We start from the raw sequence: 25,353 nt of genomic DNA, 5'->3' as shown, positions 1-25,353 counted from the left end.
TATTCACACACTTGAAGCCGAGCCCGGAGGCTCCTATTCACTTCTTACTCAGGCAAATCTTTGTTCTTCCCCTGCAAACTGTCTTCTCCGCTGGAAGCTTTTAATTGCCTTCTGCCCAGCCTCTCATCACTCCCCACACCTTGCCCAAGTTCATTAGTGGCTGAATTCCAAATGGCCCCATTTACACGCCACGCAGGTCCGTGAGCACAAGGCGTGCCGTGCCGCTCCGCAGGTCCGGGCCCAGCACCCCGGGGCCGGCCAGGAACAGCTCCGCGCACCCCCGGGAGCCAGGAGAGCGGCTGCACACGCAAGTCACGCTCCTGGCAGCTTGGCCTGGGCTGAGGGGTGCACACAGCGTTTTTCCATTGTGTGTGTCAGCACAGCATCTAGTCCCGCTATCGGAGAAATTGTCCTTGGCTAGCTGTTGGCCTTTTTTCTCTTTTTTTAATAGAAACTGGATAGGGCAATAGCAGAGAAGGATTTGAAAAAGCCAAAGGCAATATATTTTTCACCAGAAAAAAAAAAAAGAAAAAGAAAAAGAAACAGTAGAACCGATTTAAGTTACATTTTCCTTTCAAAAAGTTGTCTGGCCTGAAACTTTATTTGCCAAGTTTCTGGCTGAAGCAAATCCAGGTGGACACGCTATAAACCACATCTCACATTAGCTTAGTGGCGAAAAAAGACTCGAGCCCCTTGCTGAGTCTGGCACCGCTCGGTTCCATCTGGGAGAAGGAACGTGCTGGGGTGAGCGCAGCGAGCGCACCAGGGCACGGGGCTGCGGGGCTGCTCCGACACCAGCCTCCCCCCAAGCCGGGCCGAGTCGGCATCGCCCGGGCCGTGCCCTGGGGATCGCAGCAGCACCGGCCAGCTCCGGTCACTCCAGGACCTCCATCCTGACCCCAAGGTGCAGCCGCTGCCCACAGCCTGGCTCCCCAGGAGCTCGTCACAGTCCCTGAAAATCCGACAGAAATCCCCGCTCGGCAGGCTGGACGCCGGGGCTATCTTGCAGCAGGAAGGGCAGCAGCTTGGTTTCGCCGCTCAGACCCGAACGCAGCGAAGTCAGTCCTTCCGCTGATGTTCAGTGCTGAGCGAGGCCTTGGCCGAGCGTCAGCACGAGGCCCGGCCCTCCTCCTGCAGGCGCTGAACCAGCCAGCCCCGGCAAGTGTCCCTGCGCCTCACGGACGCTCACGTGCTGGAGTCCCCCCGAGCCAGGATCTGACCCCTGCAGCAGCCGGGGCACTCACACACAGCCTTCGGCACCTTACAGCTGTGGCCCTGCGACAGCAAGGAGGCGTCAACGACAGAGTCTCAGGAACCACCGGCCAGCTCAGCCCAGCTTTCCATTCCTCTTCCCTTTCTTTCTTTGGGATCTAGGGATAGCGGTACGTCCTCCTCAGAGAGCATCATTAATTCTACTTAATCGAACAACCTCAGTAATTTTCCACGCCTACAGAAAACTTCCCAAACTGAATAAAGCCAAGTCACTGCCCCAAACCACTCAGGATCCACACGGCGAAAGAACAAGAAGCAATGATGGATGTTGCTGCGTGCCCTGAGCCGTCCTGCCATCAGAGGAGAGCCGCCACCTTGGGAAGGCTCTGTGCACAGGCAGCGAATGTCACCACGGTGCTGGGGACTCTGCTCGGAGAGGGGTCAGGAAGCAGGAGGGGACGGTCTCCTGACAGAGGGTGCAAGAAGATGAGGGGCTGCCCCTGTGGGGACAGCTGTGGTGGCACCGTGAGCTCAGCGTGGTCAGAGGGGCAGGGAGGCAACAGGCGTCCAGTGCTGGAAGACAAACTCTTTTCAGGGGAACAATTATTCAAGATTTAGGGTTAGGAAAGAACTGAACTAGTTGGAAAGAGAAGCGGTGCTGCTAGCGTCTGGCATGGCTCTCAAAGATCGTTTAATGGAAACCAGATCCCTACTGACCCACGTTACTCGTCTTTGTACACGTACGGAGCCTTGGCTGAACACCGATTTCTGACAAATCCTATATATACACACAAGGACAGCATTGGGTACTCTTATGGTATTAGGAGTGTTATTGTTCTGATGGAGATGCTTATTGGCAAATTGAAATAGGGATGGTTTTGGCATCCTCCCCTGCTGCAGAAGTGCCTGCTGGCATCCCGAGCGCAGCAGGAACAGCGGACGCTCACGCATGAAGGGCTGGGCCCCTGCGGGACTTGAAGCACGAGCCTGTGCCCGTGGATCACACAAGGGCCCCCAGGCAGAGCATCTGTATTTTCCCCTCATTTAGCAGAAACTTGGAGATTTTCCCCCTCTGATGCAAGTACACAGCTGCCAAATGCACGGCCCCTGCCCACTCCCTGCTTTTCACACCCAAAGCCCGGCGGCACGGAGGTGGCCCCACGGCCTCCAGGGCCCCAGCAGCGCGCGGAGAGCCGGACGGTCACGGGGGCATGATGCTCCTTCTGCAAGCCAGGAATGCCACTCAAAAAGCAGGCACAGTCTCATTCCTGGCCAGCAGCAGGAACATTTGATGGCTTCACGTCAGTTTTGAGGACCCTGCCTGCTTGGTACAGCTTGTTTCCATGGAAACTCACCAAAATGAATTCAATCAAAAATCCATTAGGACTCTCTTCCTTGCAGTGTTCAGTAAATGATGCCAGCCTTAGCAATCTGTGGTAACAATAATTTACTCTTCTAGTAAAAATAAAGTCCAATCCTTCCACACAGGACAGCGCTAACCAAATGGCATCTGGCAAGAGGGAGAGAACAAGCGCCAGGTACAGCCCCGACACGCTTCCAAGCTACAAGAATAAATTTCCATTACATTAGTGTATATATAAAGTCACCTCTATAGATTGCAGCTATTCAAGGATGCCCACACCCTGTTCAGCAAGGAACAAATGGGGTTTCTCATTTCAAACTTCTGCAGGAATGGTCACCTGCTGCCGAGTGAAAGGCATCCCCGAGTACATAAAAATAGAAATGCCACAGCCAACCCGCTGGGGACAGCTAGAGACCACCAGCACCTCTGTGCACGAGACAAAGAGGGCTGTGCTCGGCCTGCCTCATTTAATGCCCCAGAGACACAACGTGACCTTGGGTGTAACAGATGCAGAGAAAGCAGTGTGACTTTTAGAAATAAACACTGGAGAAAAACATAAACACCCCACTGCACAGAAGAGAAGTTGCAGAGCACGCACTCCAGATCTGCTGGGAGCAGACTGCCAGTACCCTCAGAGAGGTTTATTGATGCCCAAGCATCCCCTTGCTGAACCCTTCATTTCATCCCCTTCATTTCACTTTCAGCATCTGGTAAACCAGGACCACCTTTATGTCACCCCAGGAAAAAGCTATGGGAGCACTGCTCCTGCTCCAGAAGGACTCAGTGGCTGAAGCAGAGACAGGGTTCAGCAGCTCCTTTGCTAACCTAAGTCAGGCACGCAACTGCCTACCACCGCCCGAAGCTTACCTACATGCTGGAAGAAGGAAAACCCAAAGCGATTTTTGAGCTCTGGCAACACAAATAAACAGACCAAATGTGTAAGGCGCTCCGTTTTTGCATTTTGCTTTCCTCTTTTCCAGATTGAAAACAAACAGCAAAACCAAATGCTTTGTTCTTTAAAAAAATAAAAAATATGAACTCTGGAAATCCAGTTTTTCATGGAAATGTTACAAAACCCTGACGTACAGCAGCCGAGGACGCATGCACCTACATTTCTTCTCAAGCCTGGTCACTTCAGAACTTTTTCTAGCTCTTCGTGGAGAGTTGTGCAACGGGATATGCAGAACATGAGAAATACCATTTTTTCTCCGGCATGAGAAAGGGAGGGTTGTAATCCCTGAGGGGAAAAGAATGTGTCCATTGTTAGCAACTCCCACTGAATAATTTTACAGGGAGTTGTATAAAAGAGAGTTCATCCATGTTACCATCCAAGAGATGAGGTTTTGCATACGTGTACCCGACCCCACCGTGTTCAGAGGATTCTCTGTACTGGCAGGGAAGCTTTACCAGCCTACATACAAAGCGTTTGGCCAGGGTGCCAGATTCTGCTCTGAGCTGTTGTACTTATACGGTGTGTACAAACTCCACAAAGTCCCCAAACATTGTCCCACCAAAATACCTCAACTCTGAAATCAACGAAGCTACCCTGACTGCACGCAGATGTGTCATTAAGAAAGTGAGTAATAAGTCCTGACTCACAGAGCAGTCCGGAACAGTACTCTACAGCTGCCTGAACGCAAAAACATGTTGATTTTTTCAGAAGAGAAAAAAAAAATCTTCCGGTTAGCCTTGTAGGTAGTCCCAAATCCACACAAGCAACTTGCTAGAAAATAGCACTCCAGCTGTTCCATACACGAGATGCTCACCACCAGGTAATTACACAATGGCCCATTATACAGTAGGCAATGCTCCGCATTAACCCATGGCAAGTTGTTTGCAAGTGCCTCAAAGGCTTTCTGGCCACCGTGGAGATTCAGAAATACTGACACGTTTTACAAAGGTCATTTTTCACATGCTGACTTGGGTTTTCCATTTGCCAGAAATAAATGGCTAGCCCGAACTTCTAAAAATAACTTGCTACATTTAGCTGTGTTTTACGTTTCTCTTGCAAAGGATCTTACTGAACGCCTAATGCTTTTGTTATGTATTTATCATTTCTCTTTTTAATTGGTGCGTTATTGACTGTCTCTCTTATAAACTGCCTTTTCACTACTGTGGTTGATCTAGCGCAGGCTCCAGGGAATAGAGCGGGGCTGCAGTTCAGGTACAAACACATTTTTCAGTAACTGTACCTACCTACTTGTACATACCTCTTCTTACCTTTTGTAGAGCCTTTTGCGTTACAAGCTGTGATTTGCCTTGTGTATCATTAACTAAACTTACATACCACCCTGCTACCTTTGCCACCCTGGTTTGCTTCCTATCCATGCCGTAATTTTTTGTTCCCATAAATTCTCCTCCTCGCCCCCCTTCTGTTAAGTGCACAAACTTGCTTGACGGGCTTGTTTATTTGTTTACTGTTTAGTTTAAAACAAACAAGCAAAACAAACACAAGCAAAAGACCAACACAGCAATTGTTCACATTAATCATATGTTTCTCCTGCTTGCCTTATCTCCTTTACTGACTGAGGGAAACCTGCTACACCATACCTGCTGCACTTCAGAAAAGCTGGCAAGCTTCGTGACGCTAGATCAAAGATCACAGAAATTAAAAGCGCAGCAGCTTTCCTGGCTGCCACGACCAGGAGACTGCCAGCCTCCTGACCAGCCGCTTCCCTGCGACTGCAGAGGAGCTCATGAAGTGCGAGCGGGCTGGAGGAGCCTTCCAGTCCTTCCCTTGTCCTCCAGCTCTGAAGGGTGCAATGCAGCAGCTCAAGAAGTGAATGAACAGACAAAAAAGAACAAAAAACAAAAAGCAAGTGTGCAAGGCTTGCCACCGCTGCAGCAGGACGGCCTCTGGGGGATGCTGTCCAAGAGGAAAGGGGCAGCCGTGAACAAGGTCCTGTGCAGAGGCAGATGGGCGTGCGGGGCTGCTCAGCTCACCCACAGCACTCCCCGTGCTCTGTCCCGCAGCCTGGGGGAAGCGCCTGCCAAAGCATCAGTACCATTTCCTCCAACTCCCCCTGGTCCGTCTAAAGCCCAAACCGGCACAGGTCCTCCTCTTCCGGAGAGCGTTTCTCCCTGTTCCCCTGGGATGGAGGAGACTCGAGCACAGACTCAGGGGTCCTGCATTACCGACTGTGCCACCCTGGGAGACAGCAAGAAGAAGGCAGAGAGCTTTAGTTTCATTTCCCGCTCAGCACTGACTATGAGTCCCACCTCTAGGAAGGTGCCAGCCTGGGGGAAGCTGACTGCCCGCCTGCCCCCACCTGGAAGGCCGGTGGCTGCTCTGCTGGGTCTGCCACGGGACCGTGCGCCCCTCCACCTAGCTCAGGGCTGTCAGCTGCAAACACAAGAGGAAAAGAAGGCATAGCTTGAAACAAAAGTTTTGGGGCTCTTCAGTCTGTTTTGGAGAAAACGCCAAGTGAGGGATGCAGGTAACATTGATGTGAAGACGAGCAAGGAACAACGCCACATATTAAAGCAAAGACACAGAGCAGACCATACTCCCACACAGACACCCACTGGCTGAGGAAGAGTTGGCCTGCCTTCCTGCAGAGCAGCACCCGAGGCCACTTTTTTTGTTTTTATAATGGACAGAATGCGGGTTTATTTTTTATGATTTTGCTTCTGCCATTTCAGTACAGCCATGATCTCCCTGCGAAGTGCAGGGCATTCACTCGGCACAGCCAGCTCGTGCCCGGCCAGGCAGGGACGCAGGCGCTGGTACCTGCCTGCTCTCCCCGCAAAGAGCGGCACTACAGCATCGCCGCTGCTGCTGGCAAAACCATTTCCAGTGCTGTTGGCTCCAGTCAAAACTTAATGCTCCTCATCACGAGCAGGAGGCAGAACCAGACTCTGAACGCTCGACTCCTGAAAGAACAATTTTTCACCGCTGGCATTTTTCTGGCCTTTCAAACCCATCCAGCAGTTCTGCAAAGCTGGAGTAGTTCCCTCAGCAAAACTGGAAAAAGACATGAGGGAGATGGGGCAGAGCACATGACTAACTGAGATGGGAGTTACACAAAGACGAGCAGCCTTAGAGATCAACAGAAATGTTGAAATACGCATTAAGAAATAATGCAGCTATAACTTATCTCAATCCTTTATGTCAAGACATTCATCCAGTATATCATAGGGGAAATAACCAAGTTTTCTTCATTAATTTTAACTCCAGGTTTACACAAAAGTTGCATTCAGAAAAAGATCCTACCGCCCCAGAAGATCAAAGTAGCTGGCAAACATCCCTCTGCTGGGAGCGCAGTTGCAGTCAGCCCACTTCGTTCATTATTTCATCCCAGACTCACACGGCATGGATCCCTTAGATCACAACTGAGCTCCAGGCAGAGCCTGAACCCTCAGGAAATTCGTAGCTTTTGTATTTCACTTCAGCTACCGTGATGGAAAGGAAAACACATTTTGTGAAGACCACAGTGGATCAAAGGACCGTGGCCACATTTCCTCCTCAGGGGAGTCTTCTCACTAGACCTGCAAAAATTGCAGACTACCCGGTGTCTCATCAAACCATCGCTAGAATGGGAAATTATGCAGCACCTCCCTGGAATTTATTAAACTGGAGCAAATGAAGGAGAGCCTCTTGAGAGCTCAGACATGAGAGGAATGCTGCCCAGCTCCTGCTCTGCAGGCACAAACGCTGGAGATGAAGGTGGGGCGGGTGTTTTTGTACTAAGGCAATCAGTAAATCCCAAGCACGCTCTGGGAGGGCTCCGCAGGCGGCTGCTGTGTACCTACCGACACCCGTGTTTATCTAGATACCACATGAGGCCAGCCTCCTTTCCTGACAGTCCTCCCCAGCCCCGGGGACAGGCCTGCAGGACGCTGAGTGAAGAGCACCAGCTTTCGGCAGGGCGGCTCTGGCACAGGCAGCAGCTGGGGGTGTGCTCCAGGAGCCGCGGCTCCCGGCCGCACAAGCAGCACGAAGGCTGGGAAAACAAACATGAAAACAACAGACACTTATCCGGGCCTGAGCACTTGCAGTCCCCACAGAGAGATCTTGTGATCGGCAAAGCCATCGGAGGCTTCCCTCCAGCAGCCCACCTCCCGGAGAGGCGAGGCGAGCCGACCCACGCGCTTTCTGGGATCGCCTCAGCAAGGGAGCGGAGCAGGCGGCTCAGCCCTCGCGCGATGATTTCAGAGTTTCCCTCGGATAACAGCGCCGAGGGCTGGGCAGGAGGCCACAGGAGTCACGCGGGGGGACCGCACGGCCACCGAGGAGCGGTGCGGTGCTGCTCAGCACCGGGCCGCAGGAGTGTGTTCGCCCTCGCGCATGGCTGCTCCCTGCCCCGCGGCCCACACACGGGCAGGGGCCCGCACACCCCAGCCCCACGCCGCCCTCCTTGTGCTGCCGTGAGGAGAGAGGGGCCGGCCACGAGCAGCACCAGCGGGGCACGTATGAGAACCACCCCCTGCTCCAAAGGCAGCCACGGGACCGAAGGCTGCACGGAGGGTCTCCAGCCCCCCCACGGCAGCACAAATTCCCCATCTGCCCGCAGTCCCCCCAGGGAGGCCGGCAGCCTCGCTCCCCTCGCCACCGCTGGGCTCATCCTCGGAGAGGACCCCGGGTCCTGTGCCTCTGCCACTGTGGGACAGACGGGGTCCGTGCACCCAGCAGGTCCCCGGCCTGCACGTGATAGCAAAAAACAGGTCGTGTTCGTTGTCCTTTGTTTTCACAGCTGCAAGTTTAGAAGGATTAATGAAATTACTCTTGTTTTTAAAATATCTGGCCTCAGCACTTCATAATCAGTCTTGGCTGGAGGAACAGAAACCGGATAAAAAAAAGGAGGGGAAAACAGACTGCAGAGAGCAACTCGGTAGCTGGTAGTTCTGTGTTCTACGTATATTTAGAAATGTTATCTCAGACTATTCAACTGCTCTTATCATCATTCAAACAACACATGAATGCGACTGTGTTTACCTGAATGGAGAGCTAAGGGACAAAAAAGGATGCCAGCTGCAAAGGAACTTTTTGAATATGCCCAAGAGACGAAAATCCAGCAGTAGCTGGAGGATCACATCTCCCAGAGGAGATCCTGACACCAATTAGCAGTCTACGACTCAAAACAAAACCAACAGAAAAGTTCAACATCACCAACACAAAACTGAGAAGTTTCTGAAAGCATTTTCCTCATAATTATCAGGCACTAACATAATAGTTTTACACAGTTTGAAACATTCGTTTAACACTTAGTATGAAAAATAATTGCTGCCTGCTGAATTTCACCAGCAGTTTCAAAGGAGCTTTCATTTTGGAGTGTTCAATACCTGTAAAATAGAGCTGCTTGCTCACAGGAAAAAAGTTTGCCATTTCTTTTCTGTGAACACCAAGGTTCTTCAAACCGCACAGAGACTTTGTAATTCCCAAAACATCGCTGAGCAGCAGTGGTCCCAGTGACAGGGCCCTGCTCTTGCGCCCAGACACCCACAGCAGGGGTGGCAGCGGCACTCCTTTGTGCAGCCAGCACAGAGCTCCTGCCGAACCTCAGCCTGGATGCACACCTGGGGACCACGGCTCGCAGCTCCGCTCTCCTGCCAGGCTGGGCACAGCATGGCACAGCACCAGCGGAGCAGTGCTGCCATGCCCAGCACCACACTGGACCCAGCACCACGCCGCAGTGGTGCAGAAGCCACCCATGGAACGCCTCTGGGTGAATGGGGAGGCCACATCTGTAGTTACCAGTGTGCTACCAACAGAATTTATAACTGAAATATTCAAAAAATTTCTCAAGAAAAAAGCCAGAAAAGCTGAGTCTTCATACGGTGACTCAAGAGGAAACTCTTTAGTCAGCAGCAGCGCTGCTGCGAGCCCATGGACTTTGAGGCACATTACAAAACATGGATAACACCCACATCCTTCCAGGGAAGGAGCCAAGAAAGGCAACAGAAGATGGATGAAAAGCTGCATGCATGTCTTGTGCAGCGGAAGAAAAAATACAGAAACACATCAAAACCCTTCAATTTTGTGATCTTGCCTATCTTGACGATGCAGGCAGCCGAGCGCTCACGAGACAGCCGTGCGCGCCAATGTGCTTCCCGTGCGGGCAGACAGCTCTGCGCCCGCCGGCTGCGCTCCTTGCCACGATGGGCACTGCTTCTCCGCAGGGGCATGGCCGTCTGTGGCACCACGCTGGGAAGTGGCTCAGGGCGCGGACCCAGGCTGGAAAATGCCCCCACGAAACAACGCACATTGGTTTGTTGTAAGCTGGCCGAGTGCTGGACCGCAGCACGCTCCATCAGCGTCTGGGTGGGCACAGAGAAGGGGCTGGCAGCAGGGCAGGCAGGAAGCGGCTTCAGACAAAAGTCCTGCCCGGTGCCTGCCATCTCCAAACCCTGCCCTGAGCACCCCTCGCGCAGGCCACCAGGACGTGACCAGGATCCAGCCCTTGCCGGGGGCAGGAGCCGACACGAAGCCGTCCTGCCGCCGGGCACAGCAGCGGCCAGCGGCTCCAGCCACGCGGCCAGGCAGGGCAGTGCCGGCACGCGGGGCAGCGAGCTGCATCCAGCCAGGAGCGAAATCCAACAAACGCACAGCAGTGAGCCCCGGAACAAGGGGAAGATATGCCTCGCAACTGGAGCACGCAGATACTGTGCAAGCTCCTTTTCCTTCCTGCCTGCATCTGCAGATTAGGTTTTGGGGGGTGACTCGCTTTGTTTTGTTTGTTTGTTTTTCAGTTTCTGGTTAAGGAACATCTGTTTTAGATTCGTGCCACCTTGGGACCTTCAGTTCTGTGCACAGTGCCAAACGCCCAGGAAAATGAGCGTCTTCACCGCCTGCTGGGCTGCAGGGAGACTCCCCTCTTCCACCTGTCCTGAGCATGCTCCACGGGAGTGGAAAAGCTCAACAGGGAGAACTGTCAGTGGCACGTGAGCTCAAGTCTGCTGTTTTGACATAAAGACGCAGAAAGTATTTTGCAAGCTGAGCACTGCTCCAGAAGTGCTCTAGGGCATGGGGATTTTGAGTTCTCACTCCCAGAAATGCAGAGATAGGCACCTAGAAAAAAATGCCATGTGATTTTTCAGAGAAAGGAATCACGTTTGTTGGGTAGCTTTACGCACATCCAATTCTGTCGGTAACCCCAAAGCCAAAGTACTTCCATTACCACTTCTGTAAACGGCGTGGTTTGATACCACTACCGCAGAACGCTGTGGTCTCTCCCACACGCAGCCACGCAGTTACCCTGTGGGCTCTGCGCCTCCCAGGGTCTGTGTGCGTGCCGCCAGGTGCTCCTGCTGCCACCCTGCACCAGGACGGCGCAAACCGCCGGCCCCAGCCCCGCAGCGCAGCCATGCTCAGGAGCATGTGGATCTCTTCAAAGCCGTAAGACTTGCATTGTATTACTGCACGCTTCTCCTTGGAGAGGAGAAACACGCAGGAAATCAACGGTTCTCGGCGAAATTAGCATGTCCTTGACACCCTGAATTTGAAGATGTATGTGGTTTAAGTCTAGGAGGTGTCTAGGTCTATACAACATGTCCCCTAAGTAATTTATTGCTTTTAAGTTGGTCTGCTGTCTTTTCAGACAATGAGAGCTGAGAAATTAGGAGAAAAAAATTAAAGATATCTACAGTAACTGCACGTGATTCTGAAAACCCTCCTGTAAGGACCAGGACAAGTGTCGGAAAGCAGTGGCTACGATAACCCAGCAAGGAAGGAAGGAATTTTCTGCACGTGTCAGCGAGCATCTGACCAGCCGTAGCTGGAGGAAACTCACAGCAAGGACGGATAAGACAAGCGAGCAGCAGAGAAACGCAAGCAGACATTATTGCTAGAGGAGAGTGATGTATTTTCCAGCAAGTCATTTTTCCCCCACTAAAGTCCAGAAACGGCTTAACACTAACTGCTGTACTGTAGTCTGCTCCAGGAAAAAGGGGGAAGGTGTCCCTTCAGCTGGGGGACTTCCCACGGCAGCTCTTTTCAGGAGACTTCAGTGACAGCTCAGAGGGACAGCCGGCAGATTGGGGCCTCTCTTTATTCTCTGTGAAGCTTTCTCAGACTCCCTCAATTTCCAAGGCCAGCAGAGAGGCAGAGGGTCTGGACACCCCGCTGAACCCACCCAGCCCCAGTTTGGGCAGCTGCAGACAGGCTCCCTGCAGTGCTCACAACCAAAGAAGATCTCAGGAAGCAGCAAGTAAGCTGTGTTTGTTTTTCCTGATAACGCGCCCCTAAGCTGTTGCTTCCCTGCTTTGGGAGCCTGGTCTGATCCTGCACCCGTTCGGCTCACGGCCCAGGTGCTGACTGCTGCTCGAGGCCCCTGGAAGTGCAAGGATACAAGCGGAGGAGAGAGGAGAACAGAGCTTTTTAACAAGCTGGCTGGGTTCGGTGGCAGCTGTACCGCGATCCTGGCCGCAGGAGCAGTCTCCCCGCTCTTGCCTGACCGGTGGCATCAGAGGCTGTGTACACACGTCCTGGTTGGGCTCCGGGCTCCCCCGAGCACACTGGGCAGCTCAGCGAGCGGCTTTCCACGAGACAGAAGGGCTCTGTGCACCCACACGGACGGTTTCTGCGCACATCTTCGTTAACGTGCCATATGCTGGCTCACGACTAAGCTGTCCTTGTGGGACAGGATAGTTTTAAACGCGAGCTCCTCGATGCCCAGCTCTGCGGAGCGCAGAGCTAATGTTTGCCCGGAGAGCTCCCGCGTTTCGTGCACCAGCAGATGAGGGGCACGCGTGGGACAGAGCTCCTTCCTCTGCCTCCCTTTTCCAGAGAGCTTTGGCTTTGTTCGCACATGGGCAAAACCCAGCATCTGGATCTAAAGCACTGTACCAACAGCCAGAAACCTTATCGCTACGGATTCAAGCCTTTGTCTACAGACTTTACATGAAATAGCACATGGGTTTTCTGCAAGAATCCGACAGACCGCTGCAGGGCTGCTTTAATCTCATTAAAATATTACATTTTCTCCACACGCTGCTTTCTGCACTCCCAAGCACCGAATCCTCAAGCACCGTCCCTGACGGCAGCACCATAATGTGCCGAGAGCAGCGCTGGCGGCTGCAGAGCCCCGCGCCGAGCAGCGACCCTGCCCGCACAGCCCTGCGGCGGCTGCCGGGGGAAGCGGACGAAGGCAGGGCCTTCCCCGCCAGTAACCACCCTCTGCAGAGAAAAGCCCATCCAGACTCTTCTGTTACCGACGCCTGTGTGCTCTGCAGGCACAGACACCTCTGCACATTCGTTCATAGCGCTGCCCTCCCAGGATAAAACGCTTACGCTGCCTGGAGAAGCTGATTAACCGGCATGCAAATTCGCAAGCAATCTGCACAACTTTACGCCACGCAGAAACAGAGTTCAAAAGCACTTATGCAACATAGGCATGAGAACTCAAAGCTCTTCCAGCTTCAAAAGCTAGCTTAAACCACTGTAGCACTCACACATTAGTAAAAACAGCCTCTACTTGATATTTATCAAGCTCCATTTGATAGATAATTGCAGGAGAACATCAAAGACCGGGGGAAAGTAGATGTTTTTGCACAGACAAGCACACACAGCAGAATGCAGCAAAAAGAAGAGATCCCCCCCCCCCAAATAAAAGAGCATATTGAGCCACAGAAAGAAAATGACATAAATAACCCATTCTTACAACGACTACGACGCTGCCTAGTCATCTGCATCCTAGCACACTTGTTTGCTGCCTCAAGCACGCAGGCTGCCTGCTGATTTTCAAGAAACCGTAAGATTTCAGAAAGAACAGACACGATTTGTCAGGTGGGTAGCAGTGACTGACAGTCCAGGGGAGACAGGCGTACGGTGCCGTACAACAGGTAGCCTGAACACCTTTCTTTGCCTTTTAAGCCTGGAAGAAAAGCGACTGCACTTTGAGCCTGCCACGTCAGCCCTCCCTCAAGAGAGGTGAGCGCAGGCACCGCGCACCTGAGCTTTTCTCCCTTCCGACCTGCCCCGTACCTCGCGCTGGGGCTCAGCACGGCCCTGGCACTTCCCGGGGGCTGAGGCAGCTCCAGCCCCGCGGCAGCCCCCGGCAGAGCCGCGGTCGAGGCCCACCTCCGGCGGCAGCAGGGCAACATATAGGAGTAACGCGGTCACTTGGCTCTTCCAGCGACTCCGAGCGCTTTTGGCATGAAAAGGAAGGGATACGGCCAACTTTGCAACAAAAACCACTCCTATTTCTGTCTTGAAGTAACCTTTTCATTTGCTATCTTTGACTTCTAAGCCCAAGCTTAATACAAAAGAACAATATTTATCTTTGCTTTAGTCAGTTCTATTTCTCACTTGGCACAATCTTCCACTCAGTCATCTCACGGTGCCCTACGCACAGTCAGCCGTGGGTTTTTCAGTCGAGAACGAAGCCCTTATGAGGGAGGCAACGCGCAGGAGCACGCATCGGGACGCGGGCAGCCGCACAGCGCTCAGGAGGGCCGCGTGCTGTTTTGGTTATTTCGGCAGGTAACACATCAGACCTGGCTGGGAGAACCACCACCCTACTTCTCTGAATCCCTCGAAAGGCTGGAGGAGTTCAATGAGCACAGCGCTCACGCAGACGTCAGCCCGCGCCGTGCTCCCGGCGAAGCGCTGCAGCACCGGCCGCTCGCGGAGCTCCGCGGGGCCACCGGCCGCCTCGGCGCTGCCTGCACAGGCGGGATGGCACGAGGGACGCTGCGAGGGACACCGCGAGCACCGCTGCCGGCCGGCACAGCACTGCCCTCCTCCAAGGGCACCACATGCATTCTCGAGCCTGTTCTTAAACAAGTCCTGCAAGTACTCGGAGGACTCGTTTAAGAATTTGCGCTCGTGGTCACCTCTTAATTAGCGACAAATACAGTACCGGTGAATCGACCTACTGGCAAACGTGCTATCAAAAAAAAAGTCAGAGGCCCTCCAAATATCTTCAAATGGAAGTCACTGAAATAGCGCTTATCAGATAGGTGCTGGAGGCCTGCCTTGTGCTGTTAGCGTTGAAGTGACACCAAGTAGGGTAGTTCTTGTTTTTGTTTGTTTGCTTTCTGCGTTAGCCTCTAGAGATTCTGCCAGGATGCTCCTGCCTAGCAGGTAGGTTGCCGCTAGATTTTCTTGCCCAACAGGTAGGTTGAGACAACTCTAACTTTCAAAACCAACACGATCAGCAGCCAAGAAAAGAACAACACGCGTCTTCTATCAGACAACTCAAAACCACCCAGCGTGCAAACCATTACGTAAAGTCACTCTCACTTGTTTTTCCTATTACTTGGCAAACGGCAAACAAAAGGCCACTTTGGGCAGTTTCAGGTTTTTGAGCCTGAACGTGGACTGTTCCCAGCAGATCGTGCAGAGGCACAGCAGGCCCTTTCCCCACCGTGGGGAACCGCACTTTTCTTGGTACGCCGCACGGACGCTGCCGCGCTCGGGTAATTCACAGAATCACCGAGGCTGGAAGAGACCTCCGAGATCACCGAGTCCAGCCTCTGACCTAACGCTAACAAGTCCTCAAATTCACGAGGACGCGCGTGCTGACGCCCAGGCAGACTGCATCGCGCCCGGGCCTCTTGGTCTGCGGCTCCCACCACGGCGTGCGGCAGGACAGCCTGCCAGCTAGAGGCAGCAGGAGCTCGGCATTTCTACGGGTCTGTGCGCAAAGCAGGGGATTGATCTGCTTTAAATCTTGGTTCACCGTATTCGCTAATGAGACCAACAAGACAACATAAACCTTGCAGGTCCCCAGAACTCCGTACTGCGGTCGGTGTCTCAATGCCCTGATCAGTCTGGCCAAGGGTTTCAGCGACAGCGTGCCTCACCCAGGGAAAAGCGCAACGCGAAGGTCACTGCCTCTGGATCGGCATCGTCTGCGGCTCGGTTTTAGCAGCCTGAGACCCTCGCACCTCGCTCCGCCTCCCTCGCAAGTTCTCTCCCAAACTTTACTTCAACCCCACCCTAACAGCCACTTTATTTTTAAAATGTTAATGGCAGCTGTGACTACAGACAAGCGAAAACCTGTTGTGTTCTCCTGTAAATACTAATTGTGAGTCTGTGGTGACTGCTAATGAGCTCCGGGACAAAAACCTCACAACTCTGAGTCTTCAGATAACAGGTCTAATGAGAACAATCACCCTAATGAACCCTTTACCCTTAACGAAGAACTCTCACTCTCTCTCCTGCTACGGCTGCCATTACCTTTGCCTCCCTGCTGCTGAGGGACACATCCCACAGCTCCACCAAGGAGCAGGGCTGAATCATCCCTCACCGGGAAGTGGGACTTAATGAACTTAGGGTGCTTAGGCAACGAGACAGCTCCTGGCCCCAGAGTCCTAACTACAGCCCTACGTGGACAGGATTCAGAGGGGAAGACACCAGTATTTTTGCAAGCCCCCAGCTACCACAGATGAGGTGGGAGCCACAAGGGTTGGCCGAGCCCACCGGTGGGTGGGCAGCACCCTGGCACCCTCCCAGCCTGTCCCCAGCGGGCTGGAGCACTTCCTGCGCCTGTTTGCTCAGCTTCAGCCTGAAAGACAAAACGAACACGCCCACATCATTGCAGGCAAGAAATTTCAGGTTTCCTGAGTTCTGGGGGGTAAACCGTGCCATCTGGTGAACGCGGCCTCTTCCCACTTCTTCCCTTCCTCCCTCGCCAGCCAGTTTGGTGGGAAGGGTCTGCTGAGCCAGCAAAATCCCAGCGCGGCGTGTACCCAGCGAGCTCGCACGAGGGCTTATAAACATTAAAAAGGGAAACCGTTTTGACCAAAGCAATTAGGAAAGAGCAACATATTTACATTAACAAAGAGGCTATTTGAAATCCTTTTTATTTTTTTATTTTTTTCCCCCTGGACCAAGCAGAGATTTGGGGATTTCTTTTGCAGAAGATCAGCATCTTGCAGACCAGCAGCGTCTGCTGTTTCAGTCACACTAGCTTTTGTCATCGCTGTTTTCCAGATGGGGAAACACAGGCTATTCCAGTCATGGCCTTGATAACAAGGAAGCTCTTAACAAAAGGGCAGCATCTAGACCTATTAATACCAACTAGAAATCAACGAGCTGATGAGAAAAGCAGCATATGAGCAGACCTTGCACTGCAGATATTTTTTTTGTCTTCACTTGGTCCGAGGCGAGCGCAGCACTTACAGATATTGCGCTATCATTTCTGGCCATATTTTAACACGCTTCTGAACAAGCGACCCCCTTAAAGTCACCACTGAAGCCTGCATTTAAGTGGATAAAATTCTCGCCGCTATTTAAAAAGAAGGGGGACAAAAAGGGGAAAAAACGGACAAGACGACAAACTACAGGGTGTTTCTGGTCTGCCGCCCCTCATTCCAGCAGCGGGCCATCCCAGGGAGGGCCCCGTGGCCAAGAGGCGAGCGGTGCCGCCCCCAGCCCCGCTCCACCTGCTCTGTGGTGAAACCAGACCGCAGGGCACCTTCCTCAGGCACGGGATTGCTCTCCCCAAGCAACCGCGGCGCCTGGGAGCCTCCAGTGCACCGGGCAGCTGGTGCCCCCGAAGCCCACGGAGGCAGCGCTCACGCAGGAAGCTCATTTCCAGCTGCGGTCCCGGCAGCAGGACGTGCCCCAGCCCGGGACATCCACCGCGGCGGTTGCCCTCCCGCCGGCGTCGCTGCCGCCCGCGGTGCGCCAGCCCTCCCGGCCCCGGGGGCAGCCATAGGCAGCCATGTAGGCTGCGCCGCGCTGCCTACAGCCGCCGCGGGGCAGGGTATAGCACAAACCCTCCAGAAACGGCCCTGCGGAATTAAACACTGGAAACGGGAGTTTTCGCCAGCGCTCTGAAAAAGCCGAGCCAGCCGCGCACCGTGCCCGTACCCAGCTGCAGCACCTCGGGGGCTGGCGAGCCCCGCGCCGTGTGCACGGCTGGCAGGGCAGGGAGCCCCCCGCACCCCGGGGACCCCCCACTCACTCCTGATGGCGGTGATGAGCGCGTTGCCGTCCTTGATCACGTCCTTGATGAACTTGTTGGTGCGCTCCAGCTCCTGCTCGTAGCACTTGAGGCGCTCTCGGAAGTCGGGGCTGTCCAGGTAGCAGTCGCTGAACTCCAGCGGCGGGTGCCCCATGGCTGCCCCGCGCCGCTCCCGGGCGCCGGCCGGCGAGGCGCAGGGACGCCGGGAGGGGACGGGAGGGCTGCGGCCCTGCCCCGGCCCTGCCCCGGCCCTGCCCCGCCCGCCGAGGGAGCGCCGCGCCCCGCCGGGCCGGGCCGAGCCGAGCCGAGCCGGGAGCCGCCCCCGGAGCCGCCCCGGCCCCGCAGCGCGACCCCCGCTTCCGGGCGGCGGCGGGCTGGGAGATGTAGTCCCGCTGCGGGCGGGGGTCCGGCCCCGCCGGGGGGCGGCCGGGACCGCCCGGCCTCGGGGACCGCCCGCAGCCGGCCCTGCCCTGGCACGGGGGTGCCCGGGGCGCTGCTGCGGGCCGGGGGTGCTGCGGGGCGGCCCGGCCGGGCCCGGCCCTGCCGCTCGGGACGGGCCCCGAGGGGTCACCGGGCCGCCCCCTGCCGGCCGCCCCCGTGCCGACCTCACTCCTGTTACCGGCTTTGTTCCCCGGTCTGCGTGCGAGGGCCCCGAGCCTGCCCGCGGGGCTGCCCCGGTCCCGGAGCGCGCAGCGCGGGGCTCCGGCCTGCCCCGGGCACGGCCGCGGTGCCGGGCACAAACCCGGCCCCGAGCCCCCCGGCCCGGCCCCGGGCCCCCCGCGGCCCCGGGCCCCCCGCGGCCGCCCCCTGCCGGCCGGGTCCTCCGCGCCCCCCGCCCCTCCCGTTGCCACGGACGCCGGCGGCGCGTGACGCGCGGGGACCGCCGCGCGCTGCTGACGTCGCGCCCGGCTCCACGTCGGCTCGGCGGCCAAGATGGCGGCGGCGGAGGGCGGCGGGGCCGGGGCGGCCGCGGGGCCGCTGGTGAGGGCGGGGGGCGCGGGGGGCGCGGGGGGCCGCGGCACAGGGGCCGGGACTGCGCTCGGGCAGGGCCGGGCAGGGCAGGGCAGGGCCGGTCGGTGCGCGGCCCTCGGCTCTGTCCGAAGCAGGCCCCGGCCCCGGGGCGGGGAGGCAGGGCCGGGCCGGGGGCCGGGGACCGGGCCCGGGGGCCGGGGCGCGCTGAGTGCCGGCTGTCCCGGCCGGACACGGCCCCGTGCACCCGCTGCCGCCCCGCCCGCGTGGGGGTTGCCTTAGAGCCGGCCGGGCTGCGCTTGGTGGCTCGCTTGGCCCGGCGATGGGGCTCCGCTCCCGGCAGCGCCTCCACGGAGCACCCGGGCGGGCGGCTCCTGCCGGCCCCCAGCGCCGACCCGGCCTTCTGCCGGGGGTGTCGGAGCTTCCTCGTGGGTTGCCGCTCCTTTGGCTCCGTTACAGGTAGCGCACGCGGTTACGTTGCGGTGGCTACGTGGCTGTTTGGCGTTGCGTTGTCTAAAGCGTACAAGTGTTATGTTTCGTTCAGGTGTCGGTGTTTAAATAGAAGAGAAAAGCAGGTTACTGGCAGTCTGTGAACAGAAATGCACTGCTTGTGTGTAGCCACGCACCCGACCGAGTGCCTTGTTAGACTGAGCCGTTTAAGTCAAGCAAACAGTGACTCGGCTCTGTTGTTGATCCTAGTATTTAAAAGAGTACTTACGTTGTATCTTGAAGCTCTGAGCAGTTCCTTTCATCACAGACCCAGCTGAAAAGCCCTTGAACAAGTTGTACTGTTGGTTTGTATGTCTTGAATCCAACAGTTGAAACAGTTGGTTTGTATTTCTTCCATTCTAAAGGCTTTGCCATGTGCTTAGTTTGCAGGCCTCGCAGATGTGTCAATATCGGAAGACATTCCGGTGGAAGGGGAGATCTCTGTTCCTGTCGGGTCTCACTCCCCTGACGAAGATTACTCCACGCTGGATGAACCTGTTAGGGATACTATTGTAAGTTTGTATTCCCTGCTTCTGTTTGTAGTAAAACGTGTGTTTTCCTGATCTCTTTGGCCATCTGCTATGCAACTCTGTATTTTCGCATAACGCCGCTTGATTTATACGTCTAAGAAAGTTTTATTTATTTTCTTCTTTTTTTAGAACTATATATGTAAAATCAGTTCTCATAGGTCATAAAACATTTGAATTGCAGCCTCAAAGTTTCTTTGATTTCAAAATCTGTGCAAGTGTGAAGACCTCACGTGGAACGTGGGAGAAGACCATCCTGACTAACAGGATTTTTAATTAATTTTCTTATGGGAGCAAACAAATTATTTTTCTTAATTGTGTATTGTTAGAGTATGTAATACACCTGTGGTCGTTAAGGAACGTAGGAAATACAGCATTGTTTGTTGCAGGGGATGCTACAGAAATTTTTGTGTTGGATCCTGTCTTGATTTACCATCGATACTGCTTTACATTTTATCTTTCTGCGTTTAGTTGAGATCTGTAACTTTTATGAAAAGGCAAATTAAAAGTTACTTCTTTATTTCAGATGAGAGATCTAAAGGCTGTTGGGAAGAAATTTGTCCACGTCATGTATCCAAAAAAGAGTAGCGCGCTCCTCAGAGACTGTACGTATAAGCTGATGTTCAAGATTTTGAGCGGCTGCTTTGCCAACATGCTGTGTGTGCTGGGAAGGGAAGAGATGAGTGGAACAGGAGGGATTCAGAAGTGTCTGTTCTGTGTTCTCGCTGTTGTAGAATGCTGAACAGCAGAAGTGGAAAATCAGAGGGTTATCAGAGCTCTTTTAAAGTGGAACGTGTGTCGGAGTATGTAGGACAAGTAGCTTTAATGGTTAGCAGGCTTTGAATAAGTTACGTACAGGATATAGCATAAGATGCTACACAAGAAAATTGTAAGCAGGTATGAGGAAAATAATATACTGGGAGTTGGAAGAGGGTGCTTTATTACTTTGATAACAATTGAGCGTCATTCTGTGATGTTTGTTTGTTTTTTTCTCTGTCTACAGGGGATCTTTGGGGCCCTTTGGTGCTTTGTGTCTCACTTGCACTGTAAGTACTGATAGGAAGTGGATTCTTATTGTTTTGGTTTGTTTTAGTCTTTGACACCAAGGAAATAAGAATTTTGGAATTTCCTTTTACATGTGTTGAGATCGAGTTCTTCTGATGCTGCTTTGGTCTTCTACAAGCGCTGTCTTTGTAGGTTTTCTTATAAAATGTACTTTGAACACTTGAAGCCCCTTAGGACATCCCGTCTTTAAATTTAGGATTTAAGGGTGAGCCCTCCCTCACCCTGTCTTAAGAATTTTACTGAAAAGTATTCTGATTCTGATCATTCTTGATGCTAACACATTTGGATGACTTCTTTGACCCTAATCTGTAGGTCAAAACCTACGTCTGAGAACTGCTGTGTACATGCTGTGTGCCCTGGAGGACTGATGGGAAAAAAAAGCTTGTTCTAGCAGTTCATAGATGGGAGATGACTATGGCTCCTACATACTAAATGTTTTCTGTGCACTGAGTAAAATGTTGTTAAAGCTTTATCAAAAACAGACGGTGTAATTTAGGTTTTCAGATCTGTGTGTGCTTATCTTTCCAGGCCTTGTGTTGTTTGTGTCCTGTCATTACAATCTTACCCTAAGGCATACCTCATGCAGTGCCGCCTTTGAGAGAGTACCAAACTCTCAGTAGTTTAATTTTTGTCATCTTGTCTGTTGTCCATGGTTTTATTCTCCTGCGTATACTTGCACAGTCCTCAGAACACGTACACAAATGAACCAAAGTGCCCTCTATTGGGCAACAGTCCTTTTCTTTTCCTGTACAAAATTCAGGATACCAAAAATAAGAAAGCAGATGAAAAATAATTGGTCTTCAGCCGAGCTAGGAACTGACATCGCAGCTTCCTATTGTCACCTACTCCAAGTTTGCAAAAACTTAGTCATAAATTGGAATTAACTCCTTATATCTGTTACCTACAACAGGATGCTTCAGGGTGGATCAGCAGATAGTAAAGAAGACGGAGGGCCGCAGTTTGCTGAAGTCTTTGTCATCATCTGGTTTGGTGCAGTCGTCATCACACTAAACTCAAAGCTGCTTGGAGGAACTATGTGAGTGCTGGCGTGTAGGAGCAGTCAAAATGCTCCAGTTTATGAAATTTTCAGGGATGTTTTGATCTGACTGCTTTTTTTTTCCATTTCTCACCCTCCTCTCTAGATCTTTTTTTCAGAGCCTGTGCGTTCTGGGTTACTGTGTCCTGCCCCTGACAGTAGCGATGCTGGTGTGCAGGCTGGTACTGCTAGCAGGTTCCGGGACTGTCAGCTTCATTGTTCGTCTTATCATAGTAATGGCTATGTTTGGTTGGTCAACGTTAGGTAAGTGTGTTTGTGTTGTAACGCTGTTGCGCACGCTGAGTAGTGCGGTGCTTAAAGAGAGGTTGCGTTTTGCTGAATAAAGCAAGGATTGTTGTAAATAAAGGATTGTTGTAGCTTGAGGTGTTTTCTAGGCTGCTGCAGTACTGTAGAAATAGTTCTTCCAGTCCTTGTGTTGGCAGACGTTCAGCATTTCACAGAATCACGGAACGGTTTAGGCTGGAAGAGACCTTAAAGATCATCTAATTCCAACCCCCCTGCCGCGGGCAGGGACGCCTCCCACCAGATCAGGCTGCTCAAAGCCCCATCCAGCCCGGCCTTGAACGCCTCCAGGGACGGGGCATCCACAGCTCCTCCGGGCAGCCTGTGCCAGTGCCTCACCGCCCTCCTAGTAAAGAACTTCTGCCTTTGCCTTCCGTTTGCCTATGCTCCTCTTGATTTTTGTGGTCATATACAAATTGCCCTTGAAGGGAGGATGACAATTTCATATTAAACTTCACGTGAGACTGCTAGGTATTTTATTCCGTGACCAATGTTATAAACACCATTTAAAAATCACTAGTCTCATACAGGCGCATTTGCATTATTTCTCCTGTTCCTAATGTACAAGTCTGAATCTTATTGCACAGTGTTAATCGGCATCTGTTTTTCTATGTAATAAATAAATTAATCTTAGTTTTAACTTACAATTAGAGACCATTGTTCTTGAACAATGAGTTACCATTTTCTGTCCCTCAACTTAATTGCAATCAAGGTACTAATTCAAACTTGTTAACATCTGCAGTGGATCTTTCTCTTTTGGTTTTATGTTGTTCACATTTCAAGTATTTTTCTTTTCCTTTGTCACCAGCATCTACGGCTTTCCTGGCAGACAGTCAGCCTCCAAACCGCAAAGCTCTTGTTGTGTACCCTATCTTCCTCTTCTACTTCGTTATCAGCTGGATGATTCTCACCTTTACACCTCAGTGATGCCAGATCAGAAGAGACTGTGTGATATGGACTGCAAGTTTTTCATGAACACTGCAGTTAATCATTGGCTTTATCTCTTATTAATTTATAGAGAGAGATGGTGTAAAAAAGCAGGTTATGGGATAAAGCCAGAGAACTGCAAAATTGGTCATTTGTGTGTTCCTCTTCTTGAGAGATACTGAAGTCCAGCTGCTGGTTATTTTTTTTAATTAGCCCTGCCCTTTAGTTGTGTTGAATAAAAAATGCACACTGTGACAGGGATTGTTCTGCCTGAGGAGTAGAGGGGGAGATCTTGGAACTTCAAGAAGTTTGTTAGGTGAAGTTATAGGATCGCACGACTTGGCAGAATTCTTGCTTATGCTTGGATTCTCGCTGGAGATGAATATGCCTTATGAAATAATAGAAGTTCATCGCTGTTACGTGTTGGTAAGGAAGAACGTGTTTGACTGCTGTTCTTTTTCACTTGTAGAGTGGTGAAATGTATATACAGTGCATCATAGGATCGTGAGCTTTCACTTTGAAATCAGATTGCAGCAAAAAATAAGTTGGGTCCAATTTCCTACTAATTAGAGCAGTGCAGAAGGGAACTGTCTTTGCTCGTATTAATGTATTCTGTATTTGTGTTTCAGCCACTTTGCATGTCAAGGTGTTTTAGCCAAATGCCTTCAACACCACAGCTACACTGACTAGTCCATATATCCAATAAGGGAGGCGGTGTTTACACTGGGGAGTTACAAATCTTTTGTTTGCCACTCTAGAGTTAAAAGTTCTGAAGAGGCAGTCAAGACTAATCGGAAAAGGGACTTGGCCATCATATTGGCTCTGAATATTGAAAATGGAAAACTAAGTGTCTGGAGAGTACAAAGTAATGTATATTTAAAAAAAAAAAAAAGTTGAAGTTTTGATATGTATGATGTTTGGATGCTAACGTGCCAAACAGGACTGAAATCCAAAAGTTTTAAAGTGGGTCGAAGGAAGGAAAATAAATCATGATGAAGGTGGCGGCTCTTATGGAGTATCCTACAAATTCCGTTCTTAATTGATTATATGTGACTTTCATTTGGTTGTTTACATGGTCAGTGTTTCAACATAAACACATGCAAAGTTGCATATTGTTCCTTTGTACTTACAATGAAATGTGAGAAACTTTTCTATAGTTTTTTTTCTAGTACTTTTTATAAAAGGAGAGGAGGCTTATTGTCCAATGCTGTAGGTAGGTGTATGTTGCCTGCCTGGAGAACCGTACGCAGGCATACAAGTGGGTCATTTATATTTCAGCATAGGGATTGAGACCTGGAGAGTTGGTTGATGAAGATTGTACAGAAATTATTTATGTTGCCCATTATTTTCAGTAAGAAGTCCAAGGGGGAAATTTTAGAATGTCTTGGAGGTGAAGAAACTGCTGTTAAAATGCTCTTTTTTTTTCTGAAAATGAGTATCAGATTTCCTTTCTCCTGTAGTAATGCAAATAGACCTGAAATTGATGTAAGTGGGTCCTGTTAAAGTGTAAATATACGTAATTTATATTTATATATAAAAATGAAGTCTCTGCTATAAACACTATAAATACTTGGTAATTGGGATAGAAACTTTTAAGTGCGTGGACTAAAAGTACATTTGTGCATTTCTGGGAGCGTGGAGGAGAGGAAAAGAAAAATCAGTTACTCTGCAGGGACCCTTGTTGGTGGCAGAACAGTCATCAGCGCGCGTGTGTGAAGCTGACAGCTGTTCTCGCTGCCTCCCTTACACCTCAGCGTGTCTCTTCTAAGTTGCTGCGAGGGGAGCTCTGGTGTTTCATATGCTTGGGTATAAAATGGAAATGGGGAATTTTTAAACATCCATTAAATTATTACTGGTAAGGAATGTGACTTTTCTTTTTTCTTTTTTTTTTTTTTTAGGCGTGCTGTTTCCCATTCATTTAAACATTAGTTTGGCTTTGTGAATATGAAAAGAAATATTCAAGGGAAGTAGAAAGATAGTAAACTGATTGATTAGTGAGTTGAATTCTTTGAGGAAAAAATCTTTTCTATTTCAGCACAAGAATTTAACCATGCTTTTATAGAAATCCTTGGAATTCTCTCTCTGCAGTACTTAATATCCAGTGTGTCTTGAGACTTGATGTGGTATCATATCTGAAAGATAATTGGAGCAACACTTGATTGAATTTGATTGATTTGATTTTTTAGGAAAGAAGGAAAATGATTTTGAAGAGGAATTAAACAAAATCCCAGTTTTTATCTCATTTGTCTTTGATGTGTCTCATGATGGCTTGTTCTGTAACATATTGCTCTTGGCTTATGTAAGAGAACGAAATTGTATTAACTAGATTCACTTTTCAGCTGGTCACTAGAGGTTTTAGTCAAGAGTTATTCTAAATCTGGAAGAATATGCAGAAATACACTGGTTATATACTGAAGTTTTTTTTATTATTATTTTAAAACCCATGGCAATCCATTAGTGTGGAAACCATTTTCTAAAGCAGTGAAACGTGTAAGTGGATTTTTATCACTAAAGACTTGACATAAATAAAGCTTTAGCTGTCAGGAGGCAAGCAGGAAACTAGATTTCCTAAGTTTTCATGTCTCCAGTTGAATAAAGTTATCCCTTAAG

General features: G+C 51.5%; 2 protein-coding genes across 4 annotated transcripts in view; one reads left to right on the top strand and one right to left on the bottom strand.

Annotated features, from left to right (window-relative positions):
* OPHN1 (oligophrenin 1) overlaps nt 1–17,719 on the bottom strand; it is a 62,620-nt gene extending 44,901 nt beyond the window's left edge. For 2 of the 3 annotated variants that reach the window (XM_050713419.1, XM_035541821.2), the window contains exon 1: nt 17,428–17,719. In XM_050713419.1, coding sequence (XP_050569376.1) covers nt 17,428–17,581 — 154 coding nt within the window. In that variant the 5' untranslated portion in view covers nt 17,582–17,719. The remainder of the gene's footprint in view (nt 1–17,427) is intronic. The other variant, XM_050713420.1, reaches the window with a different exon arrangement.
* A 577-nt stretch (nt 17,720–18,296) lies between these two features.
* YIPF6 (Yip1 domain family member 6) lies at nt 18,297–24,606 on the top strand. The gene is made up of 7 exons (XM_035541822.2): nt 18,297–18,408; nt 19,269–19,397; nt 19,939–20,017; nt 20,416–20,458; nt 21,388–21,513; nt 21,620–21,777; nt 22,625–24,606. The coding sequence occupies exons 1-7, from the start codon at nt 18,361–18,363 to the stop codon at nt 22,741–22,743; spliced, it is 702 nt and encodes a 233-aa protein (XP_035397715.1). The 5' UTR covers nt 18,297–18,360; the 3' UTR covers nt 22,744–24,606.
* Nucleotides 24,607–25,353: the final 747 nt, after the last annotated feature.

This window comes from Cygnus atratus, chromosome 13, assembly GCF_013377495.2.
Source record: "Cygnus atratus isolate AKBS03 ecotype Queensland, Australia chromosome 13, CAtr_DNAZoo_HiC_assembly, whole genome shotgun sequence".
In the NCBI taxonomy this organism is placed as follows: domain Eukaryota; kingdom Metazoa; phylum Chordata; class Aves; order Anseriformes; family Anatidae; genus Cygnus; species Cygnus atratus.
Note: the sequence above shows the minus strand (reverse complement) of the source record. Positions and strands in the feature narration are given on the sequence as shown.

Bases quoted from the DNA above. Each gene is read 5' to 3' on its own strand.
- YIPF6 (XM_035541822.2), top strand. From the start codon at position 18,361: ATGGCGGCGGCGGAGGGCGGCGGGGCCGGGGCGGCCGCGGGGCCGCTG. The intron at 20,018-20,415 runs GTACGTATAAGC...CTCTGTCTACAG, and splicing joins TAGCGCGCTCCTCAGAGACT to GGGATCTTTGGGGCCCTTTG. The intron at 21,778-22,624 runs GTAAGTGTGTTT...CTTTGTCACCAG, and splicing joins GTTTGGTTGGTCAACGTTAG to CATCTACGGCTTTCCTGGCA.